Source organism: Pristiophorus japonicus, chromosome 6 (genome assembly GCF_044704955.1).
Source record: "Pristiophorus japonicus isolate sPriJap1 chromosome 6, sPriJap1.hap1, whole genome shotgun sequence".
Taxonomy (NCBI): domain Eukaryota; kingdom Metazoa; phylum Chordata; class Chondrichthyes; family Pristiophoridae; genus Pristiophorus; species Pristiophorus japonicus.
The window spans coordinates 234,797,454-234,823,874 of NC_091982.1; the positions used below are offsets into that span (position 1 = coordinate 234,797,454).

At 44.2% G+C, this 26,421-nt stretch overlaps 1 protein-coding gene across 2 annotated transcripts in view; it reads left to right on the forward strand.

The window, feature by feature from the left end:
* Positions 1–244: 244 nt before the first annotated feature.
* The window catches only part of eif2a (eukaryotic translation initiation factor 2A), a 62,829-nt gene continuing 36,652 nt past the window's right edge, over positions 245–26,421 (forward strand). The window contains exons 1-5 of one of the 2 annotated variants that reach the window (XM_070882399.1): positions 245–318; positions 14,397–14,466; positions 17,060–17,134; positions 17,564–17,682; positions 23,506–23,605. In XM_070882399.1, coding sequence (XP_070738500.1) covers positions 291–318; positions 14,397–14,466; positions 17,060–17,134; positions 17,564–17,682; positions 23,506–23,605 — 392 coding nt within the window. In that variant the 5' untranslated portion in view covers positions 245–290. Of the gene's footprint in view, positions 319–14,396; positions 14,467–14,537; positions 14,716–17,059; positions 17,135–17,563; positions 17,683–23,505; positions 23,606–26,421 lie in introns of those variants that run through there. The other variant, XM_070882398.1, reaches the window with a different exon arrangement.

The following is a 26,421-nucleotide window of genomic DNA, read 5'->3' on the forward strand; positions in this document are numbered from 1 at the left end:
GAGCTACGTGTTGCTTGGCGGCGGCAGGCGAGTGGCAGCGGCTCGGGCGCGACCTCTGAACCCGCGCGGGGCTCCACCACTGAATCCACACTGAGGGGGGGGCGGGGCTTCACGTCTGAACCCGCGTGGCGGAGGGGGGGCGGGGCTCTATGCGCCACCACTGAATCCACACAGAAGGGGGCGGGTCTCCGCGCTCCACCACTGAACCCACACAGAGAGGGGCGGGACTCCACCGCTGAACCCACGCCCAGGGTGGGGGGCGGGGTTCACGACGACACTTCCGACTTAAGATGGCGCTCTCCACGCCGTTGCTGGCAGGTCAGTGGCTTTTCTCATTGCGGGCTTTTATTTTTGTATGGAGGGTTTTTTTTTTAATATCGATTTGTTTTGTTGCTGAATTGTGTTTTGTTTTTAAAGTTGTTGATGCCGGAGAGATTGGCAAAAGTGTAATTTTTAAATATTTTAGTAAATATAATGTGTGTGTGTGTGTGGAAGCTGCACATCCATAGTAGCCGGTTAGATTGGGCCCAGCAATCGGCCCTTGTCCTGCTGTATGGGGGGGCTGGGGTTTACTGCCGAGAGGTGAGCGAGTACCCCGCGGCAATGGATTGCGAGAGGATGATGTTTCTCCCCAGGGTCCAACAGGCCTGAAGCCTGGGCGTCTGCCTCGCTGTTGAACCTCTTTTCCTCAGAGAGAGTGGGGGATAGAGCAATAAGTGGCTGGATGTTTGTCAAGTTTAAAACAAAGTAAAGGGCAGGGCACCGAAATGAAATTATGGTTTGGCTCCTGATTTTTTTTTCACTTGCTCCTGATAGTGATTTTGCTTCCGAAGATATTTATACTATCAGACCACCAGACAGAATAGTAGAGCAACGTAGCCAACTTCGATATTTTTAAAATAAACAAGGCTTTTAGTTTTTTTTCTCTCTCTCCATTTTAATGATTTTCGGGACAGGCCAATTCAAACTCGAATGGCTGACCACCTTAATTGATAGGTGAGTCTAGATCTGGAAGAGTTGTTTGTGCAGAACGCATTAAACTTTGTAATCAGCAGGTGTATACTGCAGAGGGAGTACAGAGTACATGCACTGAGGCAAGGTGCAGTGTAACCCAGAAGTAAAGTGGGTGTTTCTGATCTAAATATAGTACAAGGATGACACTGACACATCTGTACTAATTGCATTGAAAGGCCATCTTGGCCTGAATCTGGAACTCTCTTCCAAACCTCTTTGCCTTGCTACATCACTCCCATGTTTAAATGCTGCTTAAAAGCCACCTTTTTGCTTTTGATCATCTCTTGTAATTCCTCTCAAACTCGTTTGCTCTCTCCATGTAAAGCACCTTAGGATATCGGTTATGCTATGTGAGTTGTTACTGTTGAAATTGTTTAATGTAGGTGACCTAATTCTTTAGCGAAATGAGTGTAAGGGGCCCAGAAGAGCTGAGGGCCCAGGGGCAGCATAGGCCAGCCCGCACTGCGATATGTGTGCGCCCTTGGTCTGTGCAGCAGAGCAGGTCTCCAGTCATCTTGGTTAGCCCTTGCCACTGGATAAAGGCCTAACTCCATCAAGCCCGTGTAGTAACTGATGTGCAACAGTCACCACACATTAAAAAATTCACCAACAGGCATCTTCCACACCCTCAATTGGAGTTCAGGACTGGAACATCGGGTCCTTCAATGAAATACCTGTGTACTCGTGGCAGCAAGTCATCCTCGTTTGAGGGACCGCCTATGATGCTGAATTCTTTGGGACATAGCTTTTTTTCACCTTCGACATTGTGGTGCAAAGGCTTCTTAACTCCATTGATCAAGTTAATAAATCACTGTTAATTATCTTTTCAAACATTTACAGTCGTGTGATTTACTTTCAAAGAAGTGAATCCATCAGTGTTTCATATGTAGTAAAGAGTATATTTTGAGGAAGTGACAATCCTAATCTATTTTGAGATGCCAATTTGTACACCTACCTTTTAAAGAAGATACACAATTTGCATAAATGAGATGTGTCGTATGTCTTACACTTTGTACACCTGAAATATTTTCAAGTGCAGTGATAATTATGTAGTTGAGCATCCCTGATTATATAACTGCTCAACCATTGGCGGCTGTGCCGTTTTTAACTAGGCCCTAAGTTCTGGAACTCCTTGCCTAAACTTCCCCACCTCTCTCTCCCCCTCTTTCCTCCTTCAGGATGCTTCTTAGGACCTACCTCTTTGACCAAGCTTTTGGACACCTGCCCTCATTTCTCCTTATGTGGCTCGGTTTCAAATGTTTTGTCTCATAATACTCCTGTGAAGTGCCTTGGGATGTTTCACTATGTTAAAGGTGCTATATAAATACAAGATGTTGTTTTGCTGGAAAAAAAAAGACACTACCCCCAAAAAAGGAATGTTTTAAGTAGTTTTTGAGGAAGGCAAACGGTTAGAGTTCAGAAGTAATTTACAGTCATTATAGAAATTTACAGAACAGAAGGAGGCTATTTGACCACTATGTCTGTGCTGGCCAAAAAAGAGCTATCCAACCTAATCCCACTTTTCAGTTTTTGTTCCATCGCCATATAGGTTATGGCATTTCAAATGCACATCCAAGTACATTTTAAATGCAATGTGGGTTTCTGCCTCCTATCACCCTTTGAAACAGTGAGTTCCAGACCTCCATCACCCTCTGGATGAATAAAGTTCTCCTTAACTCCCCTCTAGTCCTTCCACCAATTATTTTAAATCTGTACCTCCTGGTCATTTTCCTCTCTAAGGGAAATAGGCCCTTCCTATCCACCCGGGGCCCCTCATAATTTTATACACATCAATAAGGTCTCCCCTCAGCCTCCTCTGTTCCAAAGTAAACAAGTTTTCCTCAGCTAAAACTCTCCAATCCTGGCAATATCCTTGTAAATCTCCTCTGCATCCTCTCTAGTGCAATCACATCTTTCTGTAATGTGGTGACCAGCACTGTATGCACTGTTGCTGTGGCCTAACTAGTGTTTTATACAGTTCAAGCATAACCTACCTGCTCTTGTATTCTATACCTAGGCTAATAAAAAAACAACAACTTTTATTTTTATATAGCACCTTTGACGTAGTAAAATATGCCAAGGCGCTTCACAGCAGTATTATGAGACAAAACAGATAAATTTGACATGAAGAAATTATGGCAGATGACGAAAAGCTTGGTCAAAGAGGTAGGTTTTAAGGAGCGTCTTAAAGGAGGAAAGAAAGATGGCGAGGTTTAGGGAGGGAGTTACAGAGCTTGGGGTCCAAGCAGCTGAAGGAAAGTATTCTGTTTGCCAACCACTTTATCTACCTGTCCTGCCACCTTCAGGGATCTGCAGACATGCACTCCAAGATCCCTCTCTTCCTCTACACATCTCTGTATCCTACCATTAATGGTGTATTCCCTTGCCTTGTTGGCCTTTCCCAAATGCATTGCGCCTCATTTCTCCGGATTGAATTTCATTTGCCACTTTTCTGCCTACCTGACCAGTCCATTGATATCTTCCTGCATTCTACAGCTTTCTTTCACACTGTCTACCACATGTACTATTAACTCTGAAGGTGCTATGTAAATATAAATTGTTTCTGTGGTGCTCTTGAGTTTATAGTTAAACAGTAGTTGTACACAATCTGGACAGAAGTTTTCAAGCATTTGGCCAGTCCCAGTTTTTTTGACCCATTATAATTCTTATGTAACAGAAAGCTGTATTTTGGAAAAGAAGCACATGTCCTCGTGGTGTGTAGTGGACAAAAATAGTTTCCTCTGTGAAGATCTGTCTGTCCTAGATGCAACTTGATTGATGTTGAGCAACTTTAGAGTAAAATTCTTGCACTCTTAAGATAGGGGGGCTCAAAATACCTCTCCTTTTAAAACAAAAAATTGTTATATTTAACAACTTTTTTGTATGATTCTGTTGACTTTGAAATATTTTTATTCAAAGGATATTTGCAGATGACCTCCATTGATAGAAACTGAGTAGTAGGAACTGACGTTGTTGGGCAGTTAAGTGGCTCTGGGCTAACGACTGAATTGCTACTGATATTAATCCAGGTTCATAGAAACATAGAAAATAGGTGCAGGAGTAGGCCATTCAGCCCTTCGAGCCTGCACCACCATTCAATATGATCATGGCTGCTGATGCAACTTCAGTACCCCATTTCTGCTTTCTCTCCATACCCCTTGATCCCTTTAGCTATAAAGGCCACATCTAACTCCCTCTTGAATATATCCAATGAACTGGACTCCACAATTTTCTGTGGTAGAGAATTCCACAGGTTTATCACTTTGGGTGAAAAAGTTTCTCCTCATCTCGGTCCTAAATAGCTTACCCCTTATCCTTAGACTGTGACCCCTGATTCTGGACTTCCCCAACATCGGGAAAATTCTTCCTGCATCTAACCTGTTCAGTCCCATCATAATTTTATGTTTCTATGCGAACCCCTCTCACTCTTCTAAATTCCAGTGAGTATAAACCTAGCCGATCCAGGTCTTTTTTCATATATCAGTCCTGCCATCCCGGGAATTAGTCTGGTGAACCTTCACTGCACTCCCTCAAAAGCAAGTACATCCTTCCTCAGATTAGGAGACTAAAACTGCACACAATATTCAAGGTGAGGCCTCACCTGTACAACTGCAGTAAGACCTCCCTGCTCCTATACTCAAATCCTCTCTCTATGAAGGCCAGCATGCCATTTGCTTTCTTTACTGCCTGCTGTACCTGCATGCCTACCTTCAGTGACTGATGTACCATGACACCCAAGTCTCGTTGCACCTCCTTTTACTAATCTGTCACCATACAATACTGCTCTTTGTGATATCTGCGAGTCAGTTCTGCCAATGATATACAGGTACAAATGAAACAGCAAAAGTAGACTCAACCATTGCAAGGCTCTCCTAGCCGGCCTCTCACCTTGCACTATCTAAATTTGAGTTCATCCAAAGCTCTGCTGCCGTATCCTAACTCGCACCAAGTCCCATTCACCCATCGCCCCTGTGCTCGCTGATTTACATTGGCTCCTGGTCTGGCAACACCTCGATTTTAAAATTCTCATCCTTGTTTTCAAATCGCTCCATGGCATCATCCCTCCCTATCTCTGTAACCTCCTACAGCTCTCTGTGATCTCTGCACTCCTCCAATTCTGGCACCTTTTGCATCACTGATTTTCATTACTTCACTATTGGTGCTTGTGCCTTTAGCTGCCTAAGCCCTAAACTCTGCAATTCCCTCTAGACCTCTTCCTCTTTCAACCTCTCTCTCTCCTTTAAGACACTCTTTAAAACCTACTTCTTCGACCAAGCCTCTGTCCCAAAATTTCGTTATGTGGCTGGGTGTCAAATTTTGTTTGATAATCGCTCCAGTGAAGCACGTTGGGACATTTTACTACGTTAACAGTGGTGTTGTTGAAAAGATGCTTAAGTTTAATCAAAATTCTTTGTGATTTTTTTAAAACTAACAAAGCTGCTGTTAAAACAATGTAGTGGATGCTAGAAATGCAGTGGCTACGGTGTAAACGGAGTTTCAGAATGCCTTTGAGAAGTTACCACAAATTGGAGAGGATTAGGTGTCGGGTAACAACGGGATTAAAAACTGTTTTTAGAAGGGAAGAATCGCAGCGTTGGTGTTAAGGGCAGTTTCCCCGATTAGTTGGAAATGAGTAGCAGTGACCTTTGATTGGGACTGCACTATACTGTGTTACAGGTTCGACCTCCCGAATCCGGCAACCTCGAGGCCGAGCCGGTTTTCTTGATTTTCCGGACTTCGGAACGTCTTTCTGACATCACGAATCCGGAAACACCTGAGCCCAGGTTCGGGTATTTCCGGATTTCAGAATGACGGGGGGGGGGGGGGGTGCGCTCGCCGAGGAGTTGTTCGAGTCGCCGGCCATGTCGATGAGGTCGTCGGTTGGGGCCTCGCCGCCGAGGACATGTTCGGGCGGGGCCCTGCCGCCGAGGACATGATCGGGCGGGGCCCTGCCGCCATGGAGGACTTCCTTGTTTGGCCCGAGGTAGCTGGGGTTGGGCAGCCAAGGTAAAGGGGAGGGAGGGGGGCCGGGGCGAAGTCGGTTCGCCGAGGCAGGGGGAGTCCGGATATCGGAACATTTTCCGGTTTTCGGACAACTGCGCCACGGATCAGCCAGGTGTCCAGATTCCGGAACATTCTGGATTCCGGAACTCCGGATTCTGGAGGTCGAACCTGTTGTGTTCCTAACACAGATGAGGCTGCACACAGGGAAGTTAAAGTAACAGTGACCTCAGTCTTTAATAAGACACTCCAGAGTTAGGAACTTAGGGGCCGGCTTATATACAGTGCTCCCAAGGGATGTTGGGATCCCTTGGGACTTCAGGGGATGATCTCCCTGGTAGCGGAACATGGGAGTGCATGCTTTACAGATACATAACAGAACCTGTACCAGCCATTTGAAGTCTTTATAATACACTTTATTCACATTGACCTCATTCTGTCTGATTTTTTTTTTCCCAATCCAGATAAGTTTTCTGTTTTCAATTTTCTTCACTTTATTTCTCCTTTTTCAGAAGGCACTGACCAATGTTGAGTTTCGTTCTATGGGTGTTGGCAATCCTCAAATACTTCACCCAAGTTTCCATTCTTCATTCAATAGCCTGCAGAGTGATCCTCTTTGGTGCGATATAGTCACTAGATTGAGGGCTGTCCACTGAGGAGAGATTGAACAGAATGGGCCTATACTCTCTGGAGTTTAGAAGAATGAGAGATGATCTCATTGAAATATATAAAATTCTTAGAGAGCTGACAGTGAGAGGGTGTTTCCCCTGTCTGGAGAGTCTAGAACTAGGGGTCATAGTCTCAGGATAAGGGATCGGCCATTTAAGTCTGAGATGAGAAATTTCTTCACTCAGAGGGTTGTGAATCTTTGGAATTCTCTACCCCAGAGAGCTGTGGATGCTCAGCCGTTGAGTATATTCAAGGCTGAGATCGATAGATTTTTGAACACTAATGGATTCAAGGGAGTCAGCGACTGCTGCCAACGAATTTGAAGTAGCTGCACATGCACAGTTTGTGTTTTTTTTTGTTTTATTTGAGTATAAACATCGATGACGAGGTCCAACACTACCTCCAGTGCGCCAGCGCAGCCTTCGGTCACCTGAGGAAGAGAGTGTTCGAGGAATAGCCCCTCAAATCTGGCGGCAAGCTTATGGTCTACAGGGCAGTAGTGATACCCGCCCTCCTGTATGGGGAAGGGCAGCACTGAAGGGGTTCATTTTTTTTTGACCGTTGTCTAAAAGAATGGTTTGGGTTTCACTCCGTAAACGTCTTTCACCTCTTGCTAGAGATTTAGTACCTCATAAACAGTGAAAGATTACATTAGAAGTTATGGGGTGGGACGGACGGTATCTCATAAAATTACGAGCAAGTCAACATAACCTATTGGTGTGGTGATCTGCAGGTCCTTGTACATGAAACACAAAAAGTTAGCATGCAGGTACAGCAAGTAATTAGGAAGGCAAATGGAATGTTTATTGCAAGGGGGATAGAGTATGAAAGTAGGGAAGTCCTGCTACAACTGTACAGGACATTGATGAGACCACACCTGGAGTACTGCGTACAGTTTTGGTCTCCGTATTTAAGGAAGGATGTACTTGCATTGGAGGCAGTTCAGAGAAGGTTCACTAGGTTGGTTCCTGAGATGAAGGGATTGTCATATGAAGATAGGTTGGGCCTGTACTCATTAGAGTTTAGAAGACTGAGAGGTGATCTTATTGAAACGTATAAGATTCTGAGGGAGATTGACAGGGTAGATGCAGAGAGAATGTTTCTCCTCGAGGGGGAATCTAGAACTAGGAAGCATAGTTTCAGAATAAGTAGTCGCCCATTTAAAATGGAAATGAGGAATTTCTTCTCTGAGGGTCATGAATCTTTGGAATTCTCTACCCCGTAGAGCTGTGGAGGCTGGGTCATTGAATATATTTAAGGTGGAGATAGACAGATTTTTGAATGGTAAAGGAGTCAAGGGTTATGGGGAGCGGGCAGGGAAGTAGAGTTGAGGCCAAGATCAGATCAACCATAATCTTATTAAATGGCAGAGCAGGCTCGAGGGGTCAAACGGCCTACTCCTATTTCTTATGTTCTTATCCGATGTTCTGGAATAAGAGGATTGTCCTATGAGGAGAGATTGAGCAGAAGGCGCCTATATTCTATGATGTTTTGAAGAATGAGAGGTGATTTCATTGAAATGTATAACATTCTTAGAGGGCGATGACTAGCTGTTCCGATGTTCTGACTAGCTAGCAGCCTCCAGGGCCGATCGTTTTGGAGCCGCTCTAGGTTGTTTCCGAAGCCAATCATTGGGTCTTTTCAGCTGATGGACGCGCAAAACGATTCTGCGCAGCTTCCAGTCGTTGGCACCAACTTCCGGTTCATTGGCAGCAGTCATCCTGGTCAAGGGATATGGGGATAGGACAGGAAAGTAGAGTTGAGGTCAAAGTTCGGCCGTGATCGTATTGAATGGCGGAGCAAGCTCGAGGGGCTGCATGGTGTACGCCTGCTCCTCGTTCTTGTGTGAGCCCAACTATGACTCTTATTTAATGTCCGCACGTACAAATCATGCAGCGGGAATAATCTTCAGATAGTAATCAGGAGTGCGAACCTCAGCTTAATGCTACTCTCTGTAATATATGTACTGTAACACTAGACCACTGAATGTACCTTCACCCTGTATACACCATACCTGTATCACCAGACAGTGCTACTGCTGGAGACCTAAGGGTCACCTGTACACTGCAGGTAACCAAGTATAAAAGGGAGCTCACCTCTTGGTGTCCTCACTCTAGGAGCTGCAATAAAGGACTAAGGTCACTACAGTTCAAGTACTTTACCCTTACTTTGTGGATGTGGAGTCGTTATTAGAGTGCTTGCATATACTACATCCTCCCTGGCCCAAGGCCACCAAATCCATTTACTAACTCAGCACAGATCAGCATTCGAAGGTGGGACCGACCTGGTCTCTATAGTGTAGTTCTACCTTGGGAAGTGCATTTATCAGTTTGAAACTACCTCAGTCCAATTTTAAAGGAATGAATCACCATCATTTTGTAACATTGATGGTACTGTAGTGACTATTGCAATTCCAACAACAATCTTCCAAATAAAAATATCTAATTGAAAGGGGAAAAAAAGAAGCCCATAAGTACTCTGACCTGGGGATCGATTCTGTAAATTAAAGCAGCACATTGCTATTTGGGTGGGAGATTACTTTAATTAAAAAGTTCTCCTCTTTTCGGCATTACGTGTAAAACTGTCAGATGTTGTAGGAGAAATTCTCAGTTTATTTCCTTCCCACATTTTCCTGGATACCCATTGAACTGATGAGGGGGTGGGCGAGGGGGAGAATGCAACATTTTTTGCATTTCTGGGTGCTGATGTGAAGCTCAAAATTCAGTGCTGCTGTATATGTGGTTAAAGTGAGTGACAGCTTCAGTGTGCTATCCCTGAATTAAAAGGGTCATGCATCAATGGAACCCATCATTGACTGAACCATGGCAGCTACAGGCTGAATGGATTTACGATGATGTTTTGATCTGAACTGTTGGATCTCCACTAGGCCATGAAGAATCACCGAGGCAAGGAGAATGTTCAGCATGATTGACAACACTTTTAGAAAGTCAGTACTGAGGGAAGTGCTGCACTGTCGGAGGTGCCATCTTTCGGATGAAACGTTAAAGCGAGGCCCTCTCTGCCCTCTCAGGTGGACGTAAAAGATCCCATGGCACTATTTCGAAGAAGAGCAGGGGAGTTATCCCCGGTGTCCTCTAATATTTATCCCTCAAACAACATCACTAAAACAGATTGTCTGGTCATTATTACATTACTGTTTGTGGGAGCTTTCTTGTGTGCAAATTGTCTGTCGCCTTTCCTACATTACAATAGTGATAACACTTCAAAAGTACTTCATTGGTTGTGAAGCATTTTGGGACGTCCGGTGGTTGTGAAAGATGCTATATAAATGCAAATCTTTTTTTTTCTTTTATAACAGTCACTGCAGTCCATCGGAGTCGAGGATGATTTGCTTCCACACTAAAACTGCGTTCTCAGGAGACTGATGAGTCCGATGATGGACCGACAGTCTCTGTCACAGGTGGGGCAGACGGTGGTTGAAGGAACGGGTGGGTGGGGTGCTTGGGTTGTCGTGCGCTCCTTCCGCTGTTTACACTTGGCTTCAGCTTGCTCCCGGCATAGAGACTCTGTGTTGGTGTCCTCCCAAATGCTTTTCCTCCACCTAGGGCAGTCATAGAAACATAGAAAATAGGTGCAGGAGTGGGCCATTCGGCTCTTCGAGCCTGCACCACCAATCAATAAGATCATGACTGATCATTCCCTCAGTACCCCTTTCCTGCTTTCTCTCCATACCTCTTGATCCCTTTAGCCATAAGGGCCATATCTAACTCCCTCTTGAATGTATCCAATGAACTGGCATCAACAACTCTCTGCGGCAGGGAATTCCACAGGTTAACAACTCTCTGAGTGAAGAAGTTTCTCCTCATCTCAGTCCTAAACGGCCTGCCCTTTATCCTAAGACTATGTCCCCTGGTTCTGGACTTCCCCAACGTCGGCAACATTCTTCCCGCATCTAGCCTGTCCAGTTCAGTCAGAATCTTATATGTTTCAATGAGATCCCCTCTCATCCTTCTAAACGCCAATGAATAAAGGCCCAGTTGATCCAGTCTCTCCTCATATGTCAGTCCACCCATCCCTGGGATCAGTCTGGTGAACCTTTGCTGCACTCCCTCAATAGCAAGAACGTCCTTCCTCAGATTAGGAGACCAAAACTAACACAATATTCCAGGTGGGACCTCACCAAGGCCCTGTACAACTGCACAACTGCAGCAAGACTTCCCTGCTCCTATACTCAAATCCCCTTGCTATGAAGGCCAACATACCATTTGCCTTCTTCACCGCCTGCTGTACCTGCATGCCAACTTTCAATGGCTGATGAACCCAGGTCTCGCTGCACTTCCCCTTTTCCTAATCTGCCGCCATTCAGATAATATTCTGCCATCGTGTTTTTGCCCCCAAAGTGGATAACCTCACATTTATCCACATTATACTGCATCTGCCATGCATTTGCCAACTCGCCTAACCTGTCCAAGTCACCCTGCAGCCTCTTAGTGTCCTCCTCACAGCTCACACCGCCACCAAGTTTAGTGTCATCTGCAAACTTGGAGATATTACTCAATTCTATCATCTAAATCATTAATATATATTGTAAATAGCTGGGGTCCCAGCACTGAGCCCTGTGGCACTCCACTAGTCACTGCCTGCCATTCTGAAAAGGACCCGTTTATCCCGACTCTCTGCTTCCTGTCTGTCAACCAGTTGTCTATCCACGTCAGTACATTATCCCCAATACCATGTGCTTTGATTTTGCACACCAATTTCCTGTGTGGGACCTTGTCAAAAGACTTTTGAAAGTCCAAACACACCACATCCACTGGTTCTCCCTTGTGCACTCTACTAGTTACATCCTCAAAAAATTCCAGTAGATTTGTCAAGCATGATTTCCCTTTCATAAATCCATGCTGACTCGGACCAATCCTATCACTGCTCTCCAAATGCGCTGCGAATTCATCCTTAATGATTGATTCCAACATTTTCCCCGCCAGCAATGTCAGGCTAACCAGTCTATAATTACCCGTTTTCACTCCCTCTTTAACCAGCAACGCCACCCTGCCTTCTTTTCCTTTCTGTCTATCCTTCCTAAATGCTGAATACCCTTGTATGTTGAGTTCCCAGCCTTGGTCACCCTGGAGCCATGTCTCGGTGATGCCAATCACATCGTATCCGTTAACTGCTATCTGCGCAGTTAATTCATCCACCTTATGCCGAATACTTCCTCGCATTGAGGCACAGAGCCTTCAGGCTTGTCGTTTTAACACACTTTGACCCTTTAGAATTTTGCTGTAAATTGGCCCTTTTTGTTTTTTGCCTTGGGTTTCTCTGCCCTCCACTTTTACTATTCTCCTTTCTAGCTTTTGCTTCTGTCTCCATTTTAGTTCCCTCTGTCTCCCTGCATAGGTTCCCATCCCCCTGCCATATTAGTTTAACTCCTGACAAACAGCACTAGCAACCACTCCACCTAGGACATTGGTTCTGGTCCTGTCCAGGTGCAGACCGGTTTGTACTGGTCCCACCTCCCCCAGAACTGATTCCAATGCTGCAGGAATTTGAATCCCTCCCTTCTGCACCACTGCTCAAGCCATGTATTCATCTGAGCTATTCTGCGATTTCTACTCTGACTAGCACGTGGCACTGGTAGCAATCCTGAGATTACTACCTTTGAGGTCCTGCTTTTTAATTTAACTCCTAGCTCCCTAAATTCGTCTCGTAGGACCTCATTCCGTTTTTTTACCTATATCGTTGGTACCTATATGTGCCATGACAACTGGCTGTTCACCCTCCCTTTTCAGAATGTCCTGCACCCGCTCCAAGACATCCTTGACCTTTGCACCAGCGAGGCAATATACCATCCTGGGGTCTCGGTTGTGGCCGCAGAAATGCCTATCTATTCCCCTTACAATTGAATCCCCTATCGCTATAGCTCTCCCACTCTTTTTCCTGCCCTCCTGTGCAGCAGAGCCACCTACGGTGCCATGGACTTGGCTGCTGCTGCTCTCCCCTGTTGAGTCATCCCCCTCAACAGTACCCAAAGCGGTGTATCTGTTTTGCAGGGGGATGACAGCAGGGGACCCCTGCACTACCTTCCTTGCACTGCTCTTCATGTTGGTCATCCATCCCCTATCTGGCTATGTACCCTTCTCCTGCGGTAAGACCAACTCACTAAACGTGCTATTCACGTCATTCTCAGCATCGTGGATGCTCCAGAGTAAATCCACCCGCAGCTCCAGTTTCGCAACACGGTCCGTCAGGAGCTGCAGGCAGATGCACTTCCGGCACACGTAGTCGTCAGGGACACCGGAAGCGTCGCTGACTTCCCACATAGTACAGGAGGAGCGTAACATGTGTCCGAGCTGACCTGCCATTGACTTAACCCTTAGATAAACTTAATCTGGCAACAACAAGGCTAAAGGTTACTTACTGATATAGAAAAGAAAATAGAAAAGCTACTCACCAATCACCAGCCAATCACTTACCCCCTTGTCTGTGACATCACCTTTCAATTTCTTTCTTCTACTTTTTTGCCTTCTCTCCCCGCTGAAGCTGCACAAGCACGCCTTTTGTTTGGCCTCACCAACGCCACGAACTCCTGCCTCCCGTCTTGGGTCAGGGATTCTCAGGTGTCGATGGGGATGTCGCACTTTTTCAAGGAGGCTTTGAAGGTGTTCTTGAAGCGTTTCCTCTGCCCACCTGGGGCTCGCTTGCCGTGTCGGAGCTCCGAGTAGAACGCTTGTTTTGGGAGTCTCGTATCAGGCATGCTGACGATATGGCCCGTCCAACAGAGCTGATCAAGCGTGGTCAGTGCTTCGATACTGGGGATGTTGGCCTAAGCGAGAACACTGATGTTGGTACGCCTATCCTGCCAATGTATTTGCAGGATCTTGCAGAGACCGCATTGGTGGTACTTCTCCAGTGCTTTGAGGTACACCCCCACACCATCCCCACACCCCACCCACTGTTCTCCTTTCCGCAGGTCCTCTTCCTGGGTTTCACAGGATGCAGTTTAGGCCTCACGAACATTGAGATATTTTAACAATGTAATAAGATGATTATATAAGTGAAAGTACAGCATATATTTTGTTTTCCTTTCCCTCCCTACATTAATATTCCATAAACAGCATATTACAATTTGCAAATTCTTTTTGGTTTTTAACCATATTCCCATAAGGATTGAGTTTCACATTTAATCTTGGATTTAAAAACAAAACTCTTTTTAAAATGAATTTTCTGTTTACTGATTGCTATTTTCCAGTGCCTGGCTCATTTCCAGGTCCATTGATTGCACACATGTCTCTGGGCAAATATTTCTCAGAATTAACTTGGCAAAACCTAAATGGTGAAAAGGAGGGAGGGGGTTGATGAGGGCGAGGGTTGCTACACTCCTTTTAGTTTTTGATTGGTAGAGAGTGCCATCTTCTAAGCACACCAACCCGCCTTTATTTGAAGTGCAGTACATTGTTTTTTTAAAAAAATTACCAGGAGTTGCAATATTCTGTGGAGAAAAGGTTGAAATAAATACATTTCGCAGGTTGGAATGACATGGTGCTGTCCTGAATTTGCCAATAAATGAGCCTAATATTGATAATTGTTACACAATTCCCAGCTTGTTAATGATCTTCTCACCAAACATGAGTTATCACTGGGCTTGAAGTCGTATTCAGTGCCAGTTTCATCATTTGATAAAGTTGAACCGTAATATTATGAATGGAGTGTGAAATATTTTTACAGTGGATCTTTCTGATTGTGTATTACAGTTCGAGGCTCCGAAGGAGTCTACATGCTCAATGGCCCTCCTACCTATACAGAAAACACCTCTTTCACAAGGTATTTTATATAATCTTTTTTTAAATTATCCTTGTGACTCTTTTAATGTGGCACAACATTTAGATGGAAATTGTAGCAAGAAAATCACTTTTCAAAGTCGAAACCTTTGCCCAGTGGTAGGTTAGTGTATAAGATTTGGGGAATTATGGCGGCAGTCCCAAGCCACGAATTCCCAATAACGATGGGGACAGAGCTTGGTGCCAGGAGCAGAAGCCAGGTGTTTCTCGCTATGCAAGGAAGATTCAATGGGTAAGTTGCTCTGTACCACTCTCTGATATCTCTTGGGACCAGTTATACTCATCATCATAGACGGTCCCTCGAAACGAGGATGACTTGCTTCCACACCAAAAAAGATGAGTTCATAGGTGTTTCGAATGAAGGACCCAAACTACATCCTTCAGGGTGGAAGACGCCTGTGCGTGGATTTTTTAACGTGGGGTGGCCGTTTTTTTACGTTTCAAAATATACTTTATTCATATAAAAATTTGCACAATACATTCGAAAGCAGTTCAGTACATTTGGATGCGGTCAGCAATTCCATACATTACATTTGGATGCTGACTGCAGTTCCGTTCAATACATCTCTTTACTTTACATTTCAAGGTATGATTCATACAATCCAGGATACATTGTGGTATGTTCATCAAGTTACATTACATGTGTCACCATATGGTACACAGTTACATTTCTTTCCAACATGCATTACGCAACAGAACTTGCATTATACATGGCACTACATAGGTGTTTGCAGATCATGGTGCTCTATGTATACAAAAGGTTTACCATTGCAGCCCGAGGGGAGTTTTATACTGATACCAGCCCTGGGTTTACCGTGGCGGAAGGGCTTTAAACTGGCTCTTCCCCACTGTGCCTTTGCGGCGGCAGCACCAAACTTTAGTGCGTCCCTCAACACGTAGTCCTGGATCTTGGATTGTGCCAGTCTGCAACACGCAGACGTGGACATCTCCTTGCTCTGGAGGACCAGCAAGCTTCGGCAAGACCAAAGTGCGTCTTTCACCGAGTTGATGGCCCTCCAGCAGCAGGTGATGTCTGTCTCGGTGTGTGTCCCTGGGAACAGCCCGTAGAGCACAGAGTCCTGTGTTACAGAGCTGCTTGGGATGAACCTCGACAGTAACCACTGCATCTCTTTCCAGACCTGCCTTGCAAAGGTGTAATCTTGAAGGAGGTGGGTGACAGTCTCATCCGTCCCGCAGCTTGCTCGGAGGCACCGTGCCATGCTGCTGAGACGCTGACTGTGCATGAACGCTCTGACGGGTAGGGCCCTCCTCACCGCCAATCAAGCTACATCTTGGTGCTTGTGTGAAAGCTCTGGCGATGAGACGTTCTGCCAAACGAGTTCGACAATCTGCTCGGGGAACCACCCGACAGGGTCTACCCTCTCCTTCTTTCGTAGGGCGTCCAGGACCTTACGTGCTGACCACTGTTTTATGGCTTTGTGGTCAAAGGGGTTGTTTGTGAAACCGTAATATTTTTCTGAAAAACTTTTCCACGAAGGACAAGTGGACAGGCATGCACACCAGCCACCACACGGGCTTGACAGAGCTAGGTCTTGGTCCAGTGGCAAGGGCTAACCAAGACACCTGGAGACCAGCTCTGCTCGACTGGTATGCCGATGGCTGAGGCTGAGGAGTAGATCATGTGTGTCTCTGCCTCCTCAGCCAGAAAATGATAGACAGCGTGGGAAGCCCCACCACCCCACAAAAAAAATGAAAATAACTTTTTAATTATAAGAAAGTCAAAATTAAATTTGGGTAAGTTAAAAGAACCAATTATATCGATTGTTTATCTTCTTGCATGTCCCCTAATGGATTACATAGGATATACAGCACAGAAACCAGCCATTTGGTCCAACCAGTCCATGCCAACATTTATGCTCCACTTGAGCCTCCACCCATCTTTCCTCATCTAACTATCAGCATAACCCTCTCTTCCCTTCTCCCTCATATGCTTATATAGCCTCCCTTTAATTGCACCTATAGCATTCACTTCAACCACTCCCCATGGTAGCGAGTTCCACATTCTCACCACTCTCTGGGTAAAGAAGTCTCTGGGTAAAGATGTTTCTTCTGAATTCCCTATTTGATTTCTTGGTCACATAAGAACATAAGAATTAGGAGCAGGCCATTCGCCCCTCGAGCCAGCTCCGCCATTCAATAAAACCATGGCTGCTCTTCTCGCTCAACTCCACTTTCCTGCACTATCCCCATATCCCTGGATTCCCTTAGTATTCAAAAATCTATCTATCTCTGTCTTGACTGAGCCTCCACAGTCCTCGGGTAGAGAATTCCAAAGATTCACAACTCTCTGAGTGAAGGAATTTCTCCTCATCTAAGTCCTAAATGGCTGTCCTCTTATTCTGGGACTGTGATCCCTGGTTCTAGACTCCCCAGCCATAAGTGACTATCTTATATTGATTCTAGTTCATTTTATTTTTCTGTTTTTTTTATATGTATCTACATTGTTATAAATTTATTTGGGCAAAGTTGTTTCTCTGGAGGTAGAGCCTAGAAGAACATTCTTAGTTTGTCTTGGTTTGAATTCTCCCAGTAATTGTATCCTTTCTCTTTTGCAGAGATGACAGGAAAAATTGCAAAGGCTTCACTTACAGCAAAGATGGTTCCTTGTTCGCTTGGTGCAATGGGGAAAAGTCAGTAGTGACCTTAATTTTCTCGTCACAAAGCCTTCCATCTGTAAAATGTGTCACATATGTACTTTAAGCCGCCTCCTTTGACCATGTTGCTGTCACATTAAAAAGTTCAGATTACCGTCGAACTTTACCTGTGTAAAAGTTTCGGTTTGTGGGGGTAGTGTGGCTTTGGCGTGTCGCCGTCTATTAAGGTGGCGTGTTGCCATATGAATGAGCAGAAGAACACGAGTGTTGGCAGAAAAGATGACACTAGATAAATAAGCATACATACATGCAGCACTTTTACATTTATATATTTCAACATGCTGCAAACGGCTACCCATCCAGTTATCCAAGCCCTTTCTTCTTTTAGTACCATGTTATATTGATTGATTATTCTGTGACCAGTTGTGATAAGCCTTTGTTTAAATAGTTTCTCTTTTTCTCCAGCGTAAATATCCTGGGTACCCTAAACGGTCAGTTATTGCACACTCTTGACCTGCCTAAAGTGGCTTTGCTGGCATTCTCTCCTCAAAGCAACATCTTGGTGACATGGCAACCTTATATTAGTGAGTAATTCAATTTACAGTAAGCCCATGTTCGGCACTTTGTCTCTTGTATTCACACCAGCTAGACATTTCACGTGACTGCTTGGAGGCAGATGGGGTGGGGTTTGCTATAAAGGTTTGCATAATAATTGGTTGAGGATAAATGTAAAATTAGCAGTTTTTATTTTGTTTAGATGCTGTCATAAGTACATAAGAATTAGGAACAAGAGTAGGCCATATGGCCCCTCAAGCCTGCTCCACAATTCAATAAGATCATGGTTGACCTTTTGACCTCCGCTCCACTTTCCCACCCGATCCCCATATCCCTTCATTCCCCTAGAGTCCAAAAATCTATCTATCTCAGTCTTGAATATACTCAATGACTCAGCATCCACAGCCCTTTGGGGTAGAGAATTCCAAAGATTGTGCCCAAGATTTTTGTTGTGATTGTCCACATAAATGCGAGCCATGGAGCCTTGGGCAGGGCATGCAAAGTTTAAACCCATGTTCCAGTTAATTTGCGCATGTCTCAAGTTGGCTGACCCGAACAGATGTTGGTGTTCTGATTTACGATCTATCCAGCAACGAGGCAAACAGTGCCATTCCAACCCTCCAAGGCCAGGATAGGATGGGGCTCAGTTGGGATGGTGCCTGCAGTTGAAGAATCTGCCAGCAGTCACTGTCGAGGTTTACAAATGATTACTTGCCAGTTGAGTAAGGTACTGTCGAGTATATGGCACCTGAGCAACTATACTCCACTAAGAAGTCAGTGCCTTGAAAAAAAGAGAAAACATTGACAAGAAAATTAGTTTAAAACAACTGTCTTGGCTTTTTGTAACATGAAGTGTGAAACATAGAAAATAGGTGCAGGAGTAGGCCATTCAGCCCTTCGAGCCTGCACCACCATTCAAAATGATCATGGCTGATCATACAACTTCAGTACCCCATTCCTGCTTTCTCTCCATACCCCTTGATCCCTTTAGTCGTAAGGGCCACATCTAACTCCCTCTTGAACATATCTAATGAACTGGCCTCAACAACTTTCTGTGGTAGAGAATTCCACAGGTTAACAACTCTGAGTGAAGAAGTTTATCCTCATCTCGGTCCTAAATGGCTTACCCCTTATCCTTAGACTGTGTCCCCAGTTCTGGACTTCCCCAACATCGAGAACATTCTTCCTGCATCTAACCTGTCCAATCCCGTCAGAATTTTATGTTTCTATGAGATCCCCTCTACTTCTTCTAAATTAAATTTAAAACATTTCCACGCCCAAATCACCATGTAACGAATATTCTTAAGCACGAAAACCGTTAGAAATTAATTAGTAACGTTTACAAAATCTTGTCAAATTAAACATATATGGCAAGGTGACAGCCAATTTTATTATGTGTACAGTGCACATGGTATCTTATTGTGCAATCAGTGTCCCTGAGCATTTACCAAGGTCATTTAATGGAAAATCAAACATTAATGCAATTATTCACTTTAGTACTGGGAACGCTTTCAGCTTTGATATTTTATGGGAATAGCATTGTTTGCAGCAAGATTATTATTTTTTGTTATTTTAAATTTGCTTTATTGGGTGTTAAGAAAGAGAGTGCAATTTTATTCCTATTATGTAATGCTTACTTGTAGCTTTTGATGGAAATGATATAGTATTCCTAAAGGGAACATTGGTGATGGGTGAATTGAGCTTGGTGAGAATTAAGACGTGGGCAGCCGAGTTTAGGATGACCTCAAGTTTACATAGGGTAGAATGTGGGAGACCAGCTAGGAGTGCGTTGGAATAGTCAAGTCTAGAGGTAACTGGCATGGATGAGGGCTTCAGCAGCCGAAGAGCTGAGGCAAGGGTGGAGTTACCGAGGTGGAAATAGATGGTCTTAGTGATGGTGTGAATATGTGGTCGGAAGCTCGTTTCAGGGTCAAATATGACATCAAGGTTGTGAACACTCTGGTTCAGCCTCATGCAGATGCCAAAGAGAGGGATGGAGTCAGTAGCTAGGGAAAGGAGTTTGTGGCGGGGACCGAAGACAGTGGCTGACGGAAATTTCTGCTCATCCAGTACTGGATGTCGGGGACACGATCTGACAATTTAGATACAGTGGAGCGGTCGAGAAAATTGGTGGCGAGGTAGAGCTAGATGTTGTCAGCGTACATGTGGAAACTGACGCTGTGTTTTCAGATGATGTCGTCGAGGTGCAGCATGTAGATGAGGCATAGGAGGGGGCCAAGAATACATCCTTGGGGGACACCAGAGGTAATGATGCGGGGGCGGGAAGAGAAGTTATTGCAGGTGATTCTCTGGCTATGATTTGATAGATAAGAATGGAACCAGTCGAGTGGATGACGGTAGAATGGTGTTGGGTAAGTTGATATGGTCAACCACGTCAAAGGCTGCAGGCAGGCCAAGAAGGACAAGCAGGAATAGTTTACCTTGCAGTCATATAGAAAGTCATTTGTGACCTTGATAAGAGCCATTTTGGTAAGGGTAAATTTGATAGAGGTATTCAAATCCATGATGGTTTTTGATACAGTAAGTAAGGTGAAACTATTTCCAGTGGCAAAAGGATCAGTAACCAGAGGACACAGATTTAAGGTGATTGGCAAAAGAAAAAAACATAGAAACATAGAAAATAGTTGCAGGTGTAGGCCATTCGGCCCTTCGAGCCTGCACCACCATTCAATAAGATCATGGCTGATCATTCATCTCAGTACCCCATTCCTGCTTTCTCTCCATACCCCTTGATCCCTTTAGCTGTAAGGGCCAATCCAACTCCCTCTTGAATTTATCTAACGAACTGGCATCAACAACTTTCTGCTGAAGAGAATTCCACAGGTTAACAACTCTCTGAGTGAAGAAGTTTCTCCTCATCTCGGTCCTAAATGGCTTACCCCTTATCCTTAGACTGTGACCCCTGGTTCTGGACTTCCCCAACATCGAGAACATTCTTCCTGCATCTAACCTGTCCAGTCCCATCAGAATTTTATATGTTTCTATGGGATCCGCTCTCCTTCTTCTAAATTCCAGTGAATACAGGCGCAGTCGATCCATTCTCTCCTCATATGTCAGTCCTGCCATCCCGGTGCGATAAGAATTTTTTTACGCAGTGAGTTATGATGATCTGAAATGCACAGCCTGAAAGGGTAGTGGAAGTAGATTCAATAGTAACTTTCCAAAAGGAATTGGATAAATACTTGAAGGAGAGAAAATGTGCAGGCACCAGGGAAAGAACAGCGGAGTTGGACTAATGGGATAGCTCTTCCACAGACACAATGGGGCGAATGGCCTCCTGCGCTGCATCATTCTATTCCTCAAAAGACTAAGTGAATTAGGAAGTAACCGTCGGGTGACACAAAACTTGGGGGAAAGGGTTAAACTGTTCACAGTCTAGAGGCCCTGGGAAATAACAAATGAAAATAGTAGTGATGTAATGAGTCTCTGTAGATAAATAATGATGTGGCATTTTGCTATTAGCAAATTGTTGCTCTGTGACCATTTTAATTTTGTTGATACAGTGTGAAAACGTTTACAAAATCTTGTCAAATTAACCGTATATGGCAAAATGGCAGCCAATTTTATTATGTGTACAGTGCACATGGTATCTTATTGTGCAATCAGCGTCTCTGAGCATTTACTAATCACCTTAAATCTGTGCCACTGGAAACAACGTTGAAGATAACTTTTTTCCATTATTGAAAATATTTCAATGGATTTTGTGAAGAATTCTTAAGCACAGAGCTTTGATTAAAACCACTCAATTCATTTAACACTCTCTGCCCGTGGATTTCCACCAATTATTCCTCGTGACTAATTGTATTGTACTTCAAGTTACAAGTGGAAGGTAGACAGGCTAAATAAATATTAAGGACCATTCTCTGTGTCGTGTGTAGATTCTCTTTATGGATTATTCTGTTATTCATTTATTCAGTGTTATTCTCCGTGATGGCTAAAAAAAAATCTGTACATATTATATATACATAAACTATTAATAACAACTTATTAGTAAATGTGTTAACTTAATGTCTGTTTCCACAGTAATTATTTTTGGCCTATCCTTAGGCAAAGTAGTAACTTTATCCCCAGGTGCTTGTAAAACATTTTCAAGTACCCTGTAAGTATTACCCAGGAAACAGTCAGCACATTTTACCAGTATACAGTGCCGACATTGGAACGTATTGCCAACATTTTACAACTGTAAATATTGCTGAGTGTTTACCAGGCTAACAAAATTGATGTGGCAGCATTTTATTAGAGCACATTCTACCTGAACTCTGCAGAAAAGGAATTTTTTTTAAATTGCTGTAAAATCTGTTATACAAGCTTTATAAATGTATACATTGCTCCTTAAGTTCTCAGCGGCACTGGAGAAGGTGCAGTAAAGATTTACATGGATGATACCAGAACTGAGAGGTTATACTTAACAGGAAAGTCTGAACAGGTTGGAGATTTTTTCTCTAGCAAATAGAAGGCTGAGGGGTGACCTGATAGAGGTCTTTAAAATTATGAAGGGATTTGATAGGGTAAAGGTAGAGAAGATATTTTCATTTTTGGGGGAGACCAGAACTAGAGAAATGAGATTACACAGGATATACAGCACAGAAACAGGCCATTCGGCCCAACCAGTCCATGCTGGCATTTATGCTCCACTCGAGCCTCCTATAGGCAATACAGAAGAAATATCTTTGCCCAGAGAGTGTTAAGAATGTGGAACTCGTTACCACGGGGCGTAGTTGAGGCGAATAGCATAGATGCAATTAAGAGGAAGCTAGATAAACAATGAGGGAGAGGGGAACAGAAGAATATGTTGATGGGATTAGATGAAGAGGGGTGGGAGGGGGCTCGTGAGGAGCATAAACACGATGTGGACCAGTTTGTGGGCTGTTAATTCCATGTAATTTTTCAGTCAAAACACCACAAATCCCTATTGACATACAACTTCTGGCAGCTAAAGAATGTAAAAACACGCCAGAAGGCATGATTAATACATGTGTTCCTGCATCTGGTTTTCATTGCAGTTATAATCAATTTATTGAAAAGATCCATTCAAGCTTCTGTGACTTTGCTTTCCTGACATGGCATATATAACAATTTGTTTTTGCTATATAAAAAACCCAAGTAGTCTTCCTATACTTGCAACAGATGAATTAGTTGAGAATGTCCTGCAGTGTCAATTAAAGGGGACCTCACAAGTAAAAAAAAACTTGTAAATGCCTGTTCACATATATACGTGGGATGACTGCAGCTTTAAAAGCACAGTACTGGTGCTCGCAACCCCCCCCCCCCCACTCCCACCCCCTTGCCCCTAATCCTCCATGGCTCAGAGAAGCTGAGTTGCACTGGGCAAGAAGATCCCAGGTTATTTTGAGTTAGCTGAACAGTTCAGCATCCCTGTGTTGGGGAGAGAAAATTTGGCTGGAGTTGCTGCTCCCATCACTATCTTGGGATGCACTACTGGAAGTGCATGAGTGCAAGCATTGGGTGAGAACAGTGTCGGGCTCAAATGTGACTCCTCTGTAGTCAGTTACCCCACTAACACCCACTGCCAAGGTGCACACGTGTTTAATGGCCACATTACTGGAACTGTAATCCCAGCAAGGAATCAATGCCTTCAAGATAGGACAGAAGGGGAGAAAATTGTCAAAAAAAAAAATTTTTTGAAAACGTGGGAGTGCTTTTATTTTGGTGACATTTCTCAGGTTTTCAGTGAGAGATGGCTATGGAAAGAGGTATGGTTTACATATGATAGAAATGTAGCTAACGGAAACCATCAAAAATAACAACATGCCTTTACACCTCAAGAGATTTTAAAATTCAGTGTTCCATAATGCTTTTCTTGTCTTTAGCAACCAAAAATAATGTACACGGGGAGCCCAACCTGCAGATTTGGGATCTTAAAACTGGACAATGTCTCAAGTCATTCTTCCAAAAGAAAATGCAAGGCTGGTAAGTATGAGAAATGTATTTTTGAATACATAGAGTAATTTACACTGTCGACTTTATTATATTAACACGACAGCAATTGTTTTCAATTTTCATGGTACTTTAAATATCAGGGGACTTTGAACTTTATTTGCTTTCTTCAATCATTGGGCCCAAATTTCCCCAGGAGTCGCTCCGTTTTTTTTGGAGCAACTTGATTTTTCTGGAGTATCTGTTTAGTTGCAATTCTGGCCATTTAATTTGCGCCAGTGTAAGTGAGTTAGTTAGGTTTATTTTTAGTTTCGTTTTTTTTTCAAAAGAGGGCGTTCCCAGCCACTTACGCCTGTTTTGGCCATTTAAGCGAGTTTGGCCAGCAAATAGTTGCTCTAAACTAACTTAGGCCAGCATATGTTGCCACTTCTGTCCGCACAGAGAAACCTTACCTAGAGTTAAGGAATCGGCGCAAGTAACTACATTTAAAATACCACCAAGCACCAAACAAAGCACAAAGGGTAATAAGCATTCAATAACAAATAAAGAACTGAAGTAAATCCTATCTTCAACTAAACTCTGCAGTGGCTGGCCGTGTGAGAGTCCCTTCAGCCTGGGATAGGTGCAGAAGAAAGCGGCATCTGAACAGGGAGGGGGGGGGGGGTGTGGAGAAGACTCAATGTGGCAGACTTGGGGGTGGGGGGAGGGGGGGGGCGGGAAGAGATCCATAGCAGGCCCGCCTGCCCACCCCCCTCCCTCCCCACCAGCCCTCTTGCGTGGGAAGGCAGCAGCAGCCCACTCGGCCTGGGATAGGGACGGCGAACGTCGGCCCCTCCCACACAGCCTGTAGCACACACTCTTAGATTCTGGGGGCGAGGAGCTACTACGAATGCCGCGCACTCTAGCGTGCATATGCAGAGGTTCCAGCATTGTTTTCAGCACCAGGACCTGGCTCCGCCCCCGAATCCAGTCGCCATGCTACACCACCATGGAGGAAAGGTTGGGGAGTGGCCCAACTCAGCCCGAAGATTTTTGGTGCCCTTGGAGTTCTACAAAAGCGGCGCACCTCTGGTGAATGCGCCAGAAATCTGTACTGGCCAAATTTGGGCCCATTGTGTGCAGTTGGAAAGGATGTTTATATAACCAAGGGAAGTTAATCCCCAATACCAACTTGAGAAGTTACATAGTAAACATTCTAAGCAAAATACCAACAAAAAGAATCTGTCCCAGCATTGCAAATTTGCCACCTTATGGCTGAACTGCTCCGGGAAAGAGCTCCAGTAAAGACAACACCGGGTTCAGGAACAGCTAGATTCACCTGAGATGGCTTTAAGGCCTGCATGTTTCTAAATATAGGAATTGCTAGACGAAAGAAGATCAAGGTCCATCTAGTTTGCCTTCTACTAGTCGCATGATACAACGATAATGGAGTTGACTAATCATAGCTATCAATTAATCTACAACAGATCCAGAAATGACACGAGGAAAAAAACCATGGTGACGAACTTTGGGTACTGTAGGTCCAAAGTCACCTTTTCCTCCTGTCGAAATCTCGACCTCCAAAAAGAATGACTCCGACACTGACAGCTCCGGCAGAAGTTTCTTTAATTTACTTGCTAGCAAGGGGCAGGTCACACTCAGTCAAGGGCGAAGTGAACACCTCCGCAATGGTACAGTTTAACAAGATATTTATACAGTAAAACCCAAGTTATGGCCTCTCCCTGTGTATTGGCTCTGTCTCGTAGTCAGTGAATACAGATAAAGAGTTAATTATTACATCCTTGTCCTGACATGGTTTCCAGATATTTCCTTTTGTCAGGGTTATTAGTTGGCCAGCCGGCCATTACTCCATGAGAGTGTGGTAATGAGCTATTACCTGTCTTGCATTGTGTCAGGATTGTTCAGTTTCCTAGTCAGTTTATCTGTTTGCATCAAATGGATGAGGTCTCTTCAAGAGATAATAGCTGGTGGTTTGAGTCCAGAAGAAAAGGGTGGGGTGACATGGAACTCTTGTCGTGTAGACAATAGGAGAGCACCATGGGGGGGTACTTGTCTCAGCATGACTTGTCTCCTAGCTGTCTGATGGCCATCAGCCATCTCAAACCAGGTTTAGCTGTTTATGCAAGCTGACTGCTAAAATGCAGAAAGTTCTGGAAGGACCAGAACTCCATTTTGTTATATATATATTGCAAAGGGCACACAAATATCCTATGGTATCAGCTTAGATAAAAATACATTTCCACATTCCCCCATTTTGTCCTTCACAAGGACAACTCAATCCATTCTGATCTTGTACAGTCTCTCCATTTCCATTTCCACACAAGAGCCTTCAGCAGTTGTTGCTACCATTATCTAGCCGTGGTCTTGGTAGGTAAAATAGTTTCTCCCACCCTGGCACAGCAACACTTAACGACGACAAATAATAGATACAGGGCGAAGACTATCAGCAGGAATATGATCAAACCCTGTACCACAAATTTCCCTAGGGATCCCAACCATCCCGATGCCCAACCCCACAAGATGATACCGTCCTGGCCAACTGTCTGTTTATACTCTATACCTTTTTCCTGATGTATTCAGCTAGACTGCCGATTTCTTTTGATTTATCTGGGACAGCATTCTTCACCTATTAATGCGCATGTCCCTCCCTCCTTGGCTAGGAGATAATCTAAGGCCATACGATTTTGGAGAGCCACTGTTCGAATAGCTACCATTTCATCATTTACCTCTTCTAAGACTTGGGAAGTTGCGTTGGCTACTGATTCGACTAAGTTAGCCAGTTCCCGTAACTGCCATTCGGTCGATGCTATTCCATAGGGTGGCACCATTACCTTGAATGTTCCGTTTAG